The 12,731-nt window shown below is 37.2% G+C and overlaps 1 protein-coding gene across 1 annotated transcript; it reads left to right on the forward strand.

Moving 5' to 3' along the window:
* The first annotated feature begins 10,641 nt into the window (after positions 1-10,641).
* On the forward strand, positions 10,642-11,460 carry LOC149189881 (uncharacterized). Its single transcript, XM_089410369.1, has one exon. It carries the CDS (start codon positions 10,642-10,644, stop codon positions 11,458-11,460), a length of 819 nt encoding a protein of 272 aa, XP_089266495.1.
* Positions 11,461-12,731: the final 1,271 nt, after the last annotated feature.

Below are 12,731 nucleotides of genomic sequence, written 5' to 3' on the forward strand. Positions count from 1 at the left end.
TGTGTAACGCTCCAGCAACATTTCAAAGAGCGGTAATAGGGATCTTTTCTGATATGTTAAATGATTCATTGGAAATTTTTATGGATGACTTTACTCCCTATGGAGTGACCTTTGAGGATGCACTGCAAAATCTTGAAAAAGTACTTAAGCGGTGTATAGAAGCACACCTTGCTTTAAGCACTGAAAAGTGCCATATGATGATGAATCAGGGTATTGTATTGGGTCACTTTGTTTCATTTTTAGGGATTCAAGTCGATCCAGCTAAAATACAGGTAATTCAGAACCTCCCTATCCCAAAAACACAAACTGATGTAAGAAGCTTTCTAGGACATGCCGGATATTATAGAAGATTCATTAAGGATTTTTCCAAAATAGCTTCTCCTCTATTTGTGTTGTTAATGAAAAATGCTGAATTTAAGTGGACTGATGATTGTGAAAATGCATTCAATAAACTTAAACATCAGTTGTCCGCAGCTCCTATTTTGAGAGGACCTGATTGGGCATTACCCTTTCATATCTCCTCTGATGCCTCAGACACAGCAATTGGAGCTGTCTTGGGTCAGGAAGAAAACAGTCTCCCCTATGCCATCTATTTTATCAGCAAGAACATGACACCAGCTGAGCTAAATTACACAGTTACCGAGAAGGAATTTCTAGCAGTTATTTATGCTATTAACAAATTTAGACATTATATTACTGGCTACACTACCTTTGTGCATACTGATCACTCGGCCATTAAGTATTTAATGAATAAATCAGTTACAAATGCCCGAGTCACCAGATGGTTATTATTGTTGCAGGAATTTGACATCACAATTGTAGATAGGCCAGGCAAAGAAAATGTAGTTGCTGATTTCCTTTCTCGTTTAAAAACTGATGAAAATGCTCCAGTAGATGATTCTTTTTCTGACGAGTATTTATTTGCAGTATCTGCTCACTCACCTTGGTATGCAGACATTGCCAATTATCTAGTTGCAGGAAAATTACCGTCACACCTATCACACAGGGAAAGAAGAAAGATCATCCAGCAAAGTGCTAGGGACAGCTGGATAAGCGGGTGTCTGTTCCACACAGGAATAGATCAAGAAATCCGGAGATGCATTGGGGAAGACGAGATTTATGATATACTGAAAGCTTGTCACGATGGTCCTTGTGGAGGGCATTTTGCAGATAAAAGAACAGCTGACAAGGTACTTAGAATGGGTTATTATTGACCATCACCTTTTAAAGATGCTAGAAAATATGTGAAGGCTTGTGACAGCTGTCAAAGAATGGGCCAGCCCAACCATAGGGATGAAATGCCACTCAATCCCCAGGTAACTCTTGAACCCTTTGAGAAATGGCCATTAGATTTCGTAGGTCCCATTAATCCTCCATCTAATCAAAGAGTTTATATTTTAGTATGCACAGATTACATGACTAAATGGGTAGAGGCCAAAGCACTCATTAAAGCTAATGAAGAAGCGGTACTAACATTCTTATTTGAAGAAATCTTTGTTAGATTTGGACTACCCAGAGAATTAGTCACTGATGGAGGACCTCCTTTCAATTCTCATGGCTTCAAAGATACGCTCCAAAAATATCATATCAAGTATAAAATGACCACACCATACCACCCCCAAGAAAATGGGCAGGTGGAAAGTACCAACAAGGTCATAGAAGCTATCTTAACAAAAACGATAAAGGAGAATAGAAGGGACTGGTTTCAGAGGTTGCCCGAGGCTCTATGGGCCTATAGAACCACTTGGAGGAATACAACAGGCTTTTCACCCTATGAATTAGTTTTTGGAAAGAATGCTATTTTTCCTGTAGAGTTTGAGATTAAAACCTTAAGAACTGCCTTAGCTGTTAACCTTGATTTAACTGATGCACAGACAACCAGGTTGTAGCAGCTGCAGGAATTGGATGAGAAAAGACTGGATGCCGTCCATCAAACAACTATGATACAGCAACAAAGAAGCAGATGGCATGACAGAACCATCAAGCAAAAGCAGTTCCAGAAAGGTAACTGGGCTCTACTTTATGATTCACGTTTCGAGAATTTTCAAGGGAAGCCGAGAACAAGATGGTTAGGGCTGTACGAAGTGGATACTGTTTTCCCAAATGGAACATTTAGACTTTTAACAATTGATGGAAGCAGAACACCACTGTTAGTGAATGGCTACCGACTTCGGTTATATCAGCGGCCGGTTTCCAAAGAGGATTTTAAAGCCACTTGCATGGCAATAAAACAGTATTCTTTTCCAGGGGAACTTGTTGTCCCTCAAAGCACTTGAGTTTCTATTATTTATGTAATTTTTTAGGTTAGATATTCTTTTTTTTTAGAAACTAATAAATCCTGCCAAGGATTGCGATATTACATTTCAGTATTTTGCAGATTTTGGCCCAGGAAGTAGCTGAGAACAAAAGTTTCAAAGGAATTATTTTGTGGACTCGGAACTCCTGTTACTGCAACACCATTTCCCCGTTGCTGCAACACCACTCCCGTTGCTGCAACACCATTCCCTGTTACCGCAACATCATTTCCCGTTGTTGCAACACCATTTTCCTGTTGCTGCAGCACCACTCCCGTTGCTGTAACACCATTCTCTGTTGCTGCAACACCATTCCTATTGCTCCCGCACAATTCCCGTTTTTACAAACGTCTCACATCATTCCCTGTTGCCACATCAGCAATTTTCCGTGGCTGCAACACCAATCCCGGTGCTACAACATCACTTCCCGATCACGGAATATCTTTCCCAGCAGATTACTTCATGTACGAAAACGCCAGTCTTACCACTTCAGCCCCAAGGAACAAATTTTGAAAAAATATACCACTTCTTGTGATGATTACAACACCTTACTATCATTTCCCGTCATTATCATTACAAATCACCGGTATTCCCATGCTTGTAGATCCGCGGTAATCATTATGATCCAGCACAAGACAAGACAAGACTTTTTGACGCAGCAATCAAAAAAGGTAAAATACGAAGGTACACATGATTATGTATGGACATTAAATGATAGATAATGCGGAGAAGTTGATAGGACTATCAAATTATTGTATTTCCAATCATATCGTTGACACGTAGGGGGGGGGTTACCAAAGCAACTCTCATAATGACATACCATGCCAACTACCGCCACCCTTAACTCTCCCGGTAATACGTAAAAAGCCATCCTATCACAGCATGTTACCATTTGCGACGTTCTACTCTGAACTGAAATTGGAAGCTCGGCTCTGAACTCTGAAAGTTACTGAAACAATAGCTATGGGAGGAACCCTCATTACACATGAGCCTGGCTCGACAGCAGTCCTTGAACTCTTTCCGGAGATTTATCAAATTTTCTTGCAAGCGGGTTGGATAGAGTACTTCAGGAGATTTCCGGACTTTGACGAGCAGCAAGTCCTTGAATTCGCATGCAATTTAACAGAAGGATTCTCGGTCGTCCAGGGAATTCAAGTTCCAGTCACAAAGGAAATCATAGCTGAAGTTACCGGGCTACCAGCTAATGGCACACGGTGGTTTAGCAGAAAGCACCTGATTCTTAATGCGCAGCAGGATTTTCTCCGACCAGGCAAGCACATAGAGACCAAAGGTAGAGGCGTAGCACTTCGGTCGTTACCTCAACCGTGGCCGAAAGTCGCTGAATTTGTCAAGCAATATCTGACATGCGAGGGCCGCTACCAGGTAATTTACCAGCACGACTTTGTCCTGTTAAATCACTGGAGAAATGGTCAGTTAATAAACATGCCATATTATCTATTGGGTTGTCTCCAAAATATGTCACGTTATGCTGTGAAAGCGAAGCATCCTCTAGTTTCCTTAAAACACCACCGCTTAGCCCAATTGCTGATTAATAGAGCCCTCGCTCTAAATAACCCTCCACCCCCTATTAATCCCCATCAGGAGGCACAAATTCCACAGCCGGAACATGAAATTCCTCACCAAGAAGAGGAAATTCTTCACCAAGCTGAGGACATACCTCAGCAAGATGAAGAACTTCCTCAGCAAACGAAGGATGTGCCTGAACAAACCCCTCTGGAAAACCCTCAGCAAGCAGAGCACATTCCTGAACAAATCCAGCAAACACCCCCGCAAGATGCTGAGAATACCACAAGGACAACCCCATCTCCCAAAGGAATCAATCCTTCCATTCCCATACTGGGTATTTCTACTGATGACTCCGATGACAATATCCCCATTACCCTGCTTAAAAGAAAAAGGCAGCAGGAAAAGAAAACCCCATCGAAAAGAAGGAGAACCAGGGTTTCAGCTAAGGCACCTGCTACTCCGGCTACTGTCCCCATCCTAAAGAAGGCTAGCCTAAAGAGAAAAATGCCTGAATTCCCTGCTTCTCTACCTAAGAGAAGAACTCGGTCATCGGTAGCAGCTAAATCTCCCAATCCCCCCAGTTCACCGCCCATCACTATAAAGATCCGTACTCCCACCAGTCCTCAAAACTCCTCTCCCTCACCCTCGGAAGCAGAGATGCAGAGCGTTCATAGCTTCGTGACATCATATTTTAAGGCAGCTGACACACAAGAACCAGCTGCCGACACCCAAGATAATAGTGACCAAGTAGCTGCAACACAAGAAATAGCCACTACCGCAGGTGACACACAAGAACCACCTGTGGGGAATACTGATCAAAATGAGGAAACACAACCTCTGCCTCCATTGGAATCTACTGCTCCGCAGGACCAGCCTACCATACCTGCCCTACAGGAAGAAATTGAATTCCTGAAATCTCAGATTCAGGACTATCAGGAGGAAATAATAAGGGTTAAGGAAGCATATCAGAAGGAATTCAGCGTGCATGTTTTAGCACGAGTAGCGTCTGCAGCAGAAAAAAGTAAGGATAATGAATATGTGTGCACAAATTGTGGTGAAATTTACACGCAGGTAGGATATAAGGTAGTGGCAGAGCCAATGAAGGAAGCATCTGATGTTGTTGATGAAACGAAAGAGCCTGCTATTATACAGACGGAATGCCACAATCCTCTGCTGAAATAAAGGAACCTGTTGTCACACAAGAACCAACAGGTACTCCAGAAGAAGTGCAGACAGAAGAACCTGTTGTCACACAAGAACCAACAGGCTCTTCAGAGAAGATGCAGGACAAAGCTGAAGGGCTTACTGACACACAAGAGCCAGTAAGTTCCCCAGAAACTGCACAGGTCCGAACAGAAGAACTTACTGCTACACAAGAACCAGTAAGTTCTCCAGAGATTGCACAAGAACAAGCAGAAGGACTCGCTGACACACAAGAACCAGCAAGTTCCCCAGAAACTATGCAGGAAGAAATAAGGAATGAGAAAGAGGAGAATACAGACTCACCCCGGCCTACCCAAATTACTATGGAAGAAGTAGTTGCACAAGAAAATCAGGAAAAAGGTATGGACTCACCCCGGCCTACCCAAACTGTTATGGAGGAAAAAGAAATAGTTTCAGGAAGGAATGAAGAAAAATCAGACTCACCCAGCTCTATTCAAATTGCCAAAGAAGCAGAAAAAGAAGAAGAAAATCAGGAAGCAGAAAAAGAAGAAGAAAATCAGGAAGCAGTAAAAGAAGAAGAAAATCAGGAAAAAGAAGAAGAAGAAGAAAATCAGGAAAAAGAAGAAGAAGAAGGAAATGAGGAAAAAGGCACAGAATTACCACGGCCCACCCAAATCACCATGGAACAAAATGAATCACCACAACAGGAAGAAGAGACACTAACCAGAAATGAAGAAAAAGATGTTGGATCATCCCAGACTATTCCTACAGAGCAGGTTATCCTTGTGGATGCCTTTACACAGACAGAGCTTCCCTCCGTTACTGATGTATGCACAGAAACAGATAGCTTTGAAACATTGAAGGGACAGTGGTGGAGGGAATATGAGCAGTCGCAAGGCAAGGCATTCGAGCAGCAAAAAGGGATCTGGTTTAGTCACGCATACAAGAACTGGGAAGCACTGGAACAGTGCAGAGCCCAGTACAAGGAGATCAAAGAACTAAAAGCCAGATTAACCCAGATGTTTGAATTGTTTCAAAGACTACTTGCCACAAGGCAACCTTCTTTTAATTATGCAACATTTCTAAGGGAAAGACTCACATTTTTGCAGATAAAGGCTGTCAAAGAAGGTAGACCTCATCAGGTAGTCACGTCAGAACAGTTTATGCAAACCTTTGCAGAGGCACCTAAAAACGATCAACATTTGTTATGCGAGCTCTATCTCCATAATGAAGCCATGTCCGAGGAAAGAAATATGAATATGATACCTGTAGTCGGCGACATACAGTTGAGAGCCTTTATCTCCTTTTTAGCTAATCAACTTACATGGCAGAACGCCTTTGTTTCAGCTCAACATAATGAATAGAATTGTCTGCTGTGGATTAGAGTTGAGCCGCAGAACATAGCCACCTTTATTGCACAACACCTGAGCATGGTAAGTGATCCTGAAATGAAGGACCATGTTAAGCAACTGCAAACAATGGTCCTGAAAGACTGTCAGCATTATGTAAAGACTAAGGCATCCTTGGCTGTTAAAGAAAACAAACTGTTTTGGGAGAACTGCCCCAAGGAGAGGCAGGAATACCACCTTTATAATCCACCTAATTTGCAGGTGGCACTCTCAAGGGTACCTCATTTGTTAATTGCATGCAGCACTGTGCTGAAAATTGGATGGGTTACAGATTTAGATTTCCACTTTTATGGCTATCTGGTGAACAGTATAAAGGACAGTTTGGATTGTCCAGCAGGGAAGAAGCAACAACATGGAGGCAGATACAGACTGCCTGTGGATTCAGAAAGAAGTTTGATGCCACTGCCTATAACTATTGTCTCAGTAATCTACATTGTTCATCCCAGTACTCCGACTCAGACTCAGAGTAGCCATTGCATGTGGACATGCAATCTCTTCAGTTGGGGGGGATGTTAGGACTCAGAATTGACCTATTTTGACCTCATATTTTTGCCTTAATATTATCCTTTTCAGTCATAAGTTGTAATCTTTTGATTACATAATGACTTAATCACCCCAAGGTACGAAGTGACTTTCCGCATATCTATATGTTTAATTGTTCATTGCATATTCGTGAGTATCTTTATATTTATCTTAGAAAAGCTGATTAAATTGTCAAGTAATTGTCTTAAGCCTGCAGGAATTATAAGTTATAGTTGTTGTGACACCAGAAACAGCAACTACGCAGTTGCTGCAACACCAGAAACAGCAACTACGCAGTTGCTGCAACACCAGAAGCAGCAACTACGCAGTTGCTACAGTCAGCAACAGCAACCATCTAAAGCAGGCTATTTTGCAACAACTGGAAATAACAACCGGCTACTATCTGAAGAACGCTGACGCGGCATGATCTACAGCTATCTAAAGCGGGTAGAACACAGTTACCACTGCTTAAATCAGGAACAGCATGGGGAAACGGCAAAGGAATGTGAAGATCCCAAGAAGATGGTCGAAGACAGTTACCAGCTGTGTAACAGCCAGAACTTAAGAAAGAATATGTTGTTATACTGTTGTAACATCGGTCTATAACTCTTATTTTTGATCAAATGGGTTAACTGAATGAACTGTAATGATCTATTGTAATAGATGTCTCCTCTATAAAGAGGAGACATCTACATTAGAAGGGGGGGAATGTGTAATCGGTAAGAGAGATTTTGAGAGACATCAGCAAGTCTGAACTTTATTGTACTTGAATCTTTTGGCAGATGAATAAAGAATCGTTCTGAGCATTTAATCTCATCTTCGTGTTCTGGGGAATCTTGTGAGAGGGACTGGGCCCACCTTCCTCACAAGATTCACCCATTTACTTTTCTGTTAAAGTGTGTAAGTGTGTGATAGTTTCTTTCTGCTGGTACTCTGTTTGGATTCTGTAGCATTACCTCTGGTATTTCCGCTTTGCTAGTACTCTGTTCCATTCATTGCTTGAAGTTGTGCAAGGATATTTCACCGGTGAATCTGAGTGCAGTGTGTGTTAGCAATCTGGTTACAGAGGCAGGTGCTGAACGTCCTCACCTGGAGGATAGGGTCCTGATCCTCTGCCAACAGAGCATCCATCATTTCGCTTTTCAGATTTGTAATCTTAATTAATTACTTTCATTTTAACAGTACAATGATAACTTAGCGTAAGGATTACGTGTGCTACAACTTTTTAATGCTTTTAGGAGTAAGTACATACAGTACGCGGTAGCCTTTGTAATAAAAAGACTTTCCCAGGTTGACAATTAATGTGGTACTTGAATGTTTGATCCATAAACAATTCAACTAGCCAACATAGGTGTCCTTGAAAATGAGGTGTAGTACATAGCAAAAACAAAATAGGGGAAACTTCATCTCAATGACTTTTATCAGTGCAATGAAATGAATATATATGAACGCAATGATAACGGCTTCCTTGAACAAAAGTAAATTAAATACAACCACCTATTCAACTTCAAATTAAAATACTAAGTCACAAATTCTTACAATTACAATATATTAACCATATAAGTTCAATATGGATTAGAATTATTCTTATATTAATAACTAGTATTTATCACTCTACAAAGAATATAGTATTTGAATGGTTAAGAGTATGTGTTTCTTTCTAAGAGGTTACAAGTTCAAAACTAGAGGGGATAGAGTATGTATCCCTTCATAGACTTAGTAGTCAAATCGCTACACGGCAGTGGGTCCTTTGTCCCACAAACAAATGGGTCTCATACACCAATTTAGTGTCTTGCTTGGTTGTGACCTTAAAATTGGATAATAATAATAATAAAGGAATTAACACTTTGAAAATCCCTTCAATGTATGGAATAAAATAGGTTAAACATGTAATTCCAACAAATATTTGCTCCATACAAAATTAACCCTTAATAAAAAGGTGAAAATGTAAAATAATGATACTTGAAATGCCATAACAATAAGAATTTATTTTTTCAACTACTTTATATAATATATAGACATATTATTATTATTATTTTAAACCATATATAATATGTAAATTGACATGATTCAATGAACATGAGCATTGAGATATTTTATTGTCCACTCTATCTATATATATATATATCTATATATATATATATATATATATATATATATATATATATATATATATATATACACGTTTCAATATTATTTTGAATTACTTCGTCTCTTTGCACATTGAAATATTTTATCGCGGTTCAAATATATAAATATATGTTTATGTTTTCTTTAAAGTTGATATTAAAATAAATTAGTTAACACAAAATTTTATTATGTCATATGGACAACTACCTAAACATGCATATCATATTCATTTTTATTTTTTATTATGACCAACATTCCTTTTCTATTAGAGAATATTTTATTTTTATTTTAAGAGGGACACATGTCAACTCCATGTTGAGCACACATGAAATTACACATCACCCTCATACTGCGCTATAGAATGAGCTTCTTGGCCCAATAGTAGTAATGATGAGTGTAGTGATATTTATGACATATATTTACAACTTCTACTATTAGAATTTTGCTAAGAGAAGCACTTGATGACTATAGTTCGAGTGCCATGTCTATGCATGCATAAATTTAATCATAATCATGCATTTTATTTCACAATAAATTTGTCCATTATAATTAAATATTGTACACTCTGGAGTGGTTTCAAATAGTATATATATATGGGATGTGTTTCTACCAAGAAAAGCATCGAGTTACAATTTATCATTTCTATAATGGTACTAAGGTGAAGTGCGAATGTGCTAAGGAGGGGTGGGAATGTGCAATAATGATTGTTCTTGGAGTGGAATGATAACAACCCTAGATGGAAAGAATACACCTCGAGATGACCTCCTTAACACTTACTGGTTATAAACGCCAAAACTTATGTCTAGGGAATTCCAAATAAAATTGATATGGTTTTCTTTCACCTTGAAGTAGCGGAAAGAGTGAGACACAACTTGAATGATGTCCAACTAATTCTAATCAACATGTAGGTGATTCAACATAGAGGGACTAGATCATTGATGTCTCTACATTATGACAATAAGTTAGAGAATGTTTCCTCTACAACTTATATGGTATACAAAAAACAATACTGAAACATTCCTCTATTTATGATTAAAAATCATCCATAATAGATCTTTCTCTTCCAACATGAATATAATAGATTGCAAACATAACCATTTCCATTTAACGAAAACATAACATAGTAGGAAAATTACTTATATGTTTTCAAATCAGTTAGGCTACCACAAAATTACTAAGGAGAAATCTGAGGAATCGTTTCCATTTCCTCTCTTGGACCTCCTCCAACTAGGTTCCAAGTCTCTAGGTTGCCTCAGGATTTTTCCTTCTTGCCTTCTTGGCTCCCTTTTCCCTAACTAAGATAATTTATCTCTAGGGAGATGAATAATTAGCTTTTAATTATCCGATCAATGAAACTCTCGCTTAACATCTTTTCTCTTCAGTAATTTTTTGGTAAACCACAACCAATTTTAATTAATAAAATTAAGCATAAAATAAACAATCATGTTTATTATTATTATTCATGCCAGGTATTTTTTATGGACCACAGTTTGCCAAATTACTTCAGTAAAAGTAAATTAAATATTTACATTTCACTGAGGGGTAAAAACTTTTTGAACCATCTCAACAGCATATCTAAAGACATAAAGTTTACAATGGAAATCGAAGAAAATAACTGCATCCCTTTCCTTGACATTCTCCTCGTTAGAAACAATGATGGCTCCATAGGCCATAAAGTTTTCAGAAAGAAAGCTCACACGGACAACTACCTCCATGCTGATTCACATCACCACCCAGCGCAAAAGACCGGGGTACTGCAGACACTCTTCACTAGAGCTTGTAGAATCTCAGATGACAACCACGCTGATGAAGAAATTGCTTACCTTAAAAGAACTTTTTCCAGCTTAGGATACAATAGTAAGAGCATCCTCAAAGCCATTAAAAAGGCAAAATCTGGAAACAATATAAACAAAACAAAAGACCCCTCAACTTCTAATGCATACCTTCCATACATTCAAGGTATCACTGACAAAATTGCCAAAATTCTCAGGAAAAAAGACATCAAAACTTCATTCAAACCCTTGTCAACTATCAAGCAAGGTATGAAGTCTGTTAAAGACAGCCAGGATCAACTTCAGCAGAAAGGAGTTTACATCATAAACTGCTCTTGTGGAAAACAATATATAGGGGAAACTGGCAGGTCTGTAAGGATAAGACTCAAAGAGCATAGCGCTGATATCCGTAAAGAAAGAACTCGCTCTTCAGCTCTTGCTGAGCATGTAGGTGAAACAAACCATCACATATGCCTTGAAGAAACCAGAATCATTGCCAGAGAAGAACACCATTTCAAGCGTAAAATTCGTGAAGCAATTGAAATCATAAAACATCCTGGTAACCTTAATAGGGATGGGGGATGGGACATTAGTAAAAACTGGAACTGCCTGCTTAAAAATAAATCTAATTCTCAACAATAAAACTTTAAAAGAAATCTTATTAATTAATAAAGCATATAAATCTAAGTTAAAAATTAACAATACATGAATCTGAGTATATATAAAATAAAAAATATTGAGCTCATAAATAAACCTAATTCTTATCAATAAAAAAATTTAAAGAGAAATATAACTAATCAATTTAACAATTGAAATCCACATAAAACTAATACATTAATTTAAAAAGAATAAAAAATAATACAATTAAAAATAATACATTTAAAATTAATACATTAAAAATAATACATTATTATTAAAAAGAATTTAAATCTAAATCTCAATAAAACTAATACATTTAAATCTAAAAAGAATTTAACCATTTAAATCTAAATAAAACTAATACATTATTTTAAAAAGAATAAAAAATAATACATTTAAAAACAATACATTTAAAATTAATACATTATTATTAAAAAGAATCAATAGCTATTTAAAATTAAAAGAATCTTTAAAAACTAATTAAATCCTTTGCTCTCCGTAAAAATTTTAGGCTAGGTTTTTAGGGTTAATTGAATTATTAAAAATAATAAATAAAATATTAGTTTATTAATATAATCTCTAGGTCGGCCTAAAAAAACCCTAAACGGTCAACCCTATCCTTATTTATCTCAGATCTTTTTCTCTTCTCTGTATATCAAAGTCCTGATGATGAGTCTTGCTCTAGGCTCGAAACGTCGACAAAAAGAAAATGATGAATACTGTGGATTATCCGAATACAATCTCTCAAAAACCTCTCCACAGAAACCTGCAATCCAAAATTGTAGAAATAATTTTTTTATATATATTTTTAAATTTTTTATAGATTAATAAATTATAGAAATTAATGCTTTTACAAATTTGATTAAAATAAATTATATTAAAGATATGTATGGTTTAAATATTAAAAAAAAAAAGTTCATCTAAATTATGTTGACAATTTCAACATATTTAAGTATTCATCGTAATTTTATTTCATTATTTAACTTATAAAATTTTATAAATTATTTTAACAAATTATTTTAATACATATACATATATCCATATATATAGATATATATATATATATATATATATATATATATATATATATATATTTCCTTTTTTGCACCGAAGGTGTTTCTTTTTGAATATGTTCACCGTCTACTCTTTCATTTTCCACCATTGATTCGACCAAACAATTGTCACTATTACTTTTGTTTTCCACCGTTGGATCTGTCAAGGCACACTAGATGTTGGCCATGCTCCATCTTTAATGAATTTCCCTCCTCACTATT

Source organism: Pinus tabuliformis, chromosome 3_1, assembly GCF_031772625.1.
Source record: "Pinus tabuliformis cultivar Carrire ecotype Pingquan chromosome 3_1, CPIR1, whole genome shotgun sequence".
Classification (NCBI taxonomy): Eukaryota; Viridiplantae; Streptophyta; class Pinopsida; order Pinales; family Pinaceae; genus Pinus; species Pinus tabuliformis.

Excerpts from the sequence above, each read along its gene's own strand:
- LOC149189881 (XM_089410369.1), top strand. The coding sequence starts at position 10,642 with ATGGAAATCGAAGAAAATAACTGCATCCCTTTCCTTGACATTCTCCTC.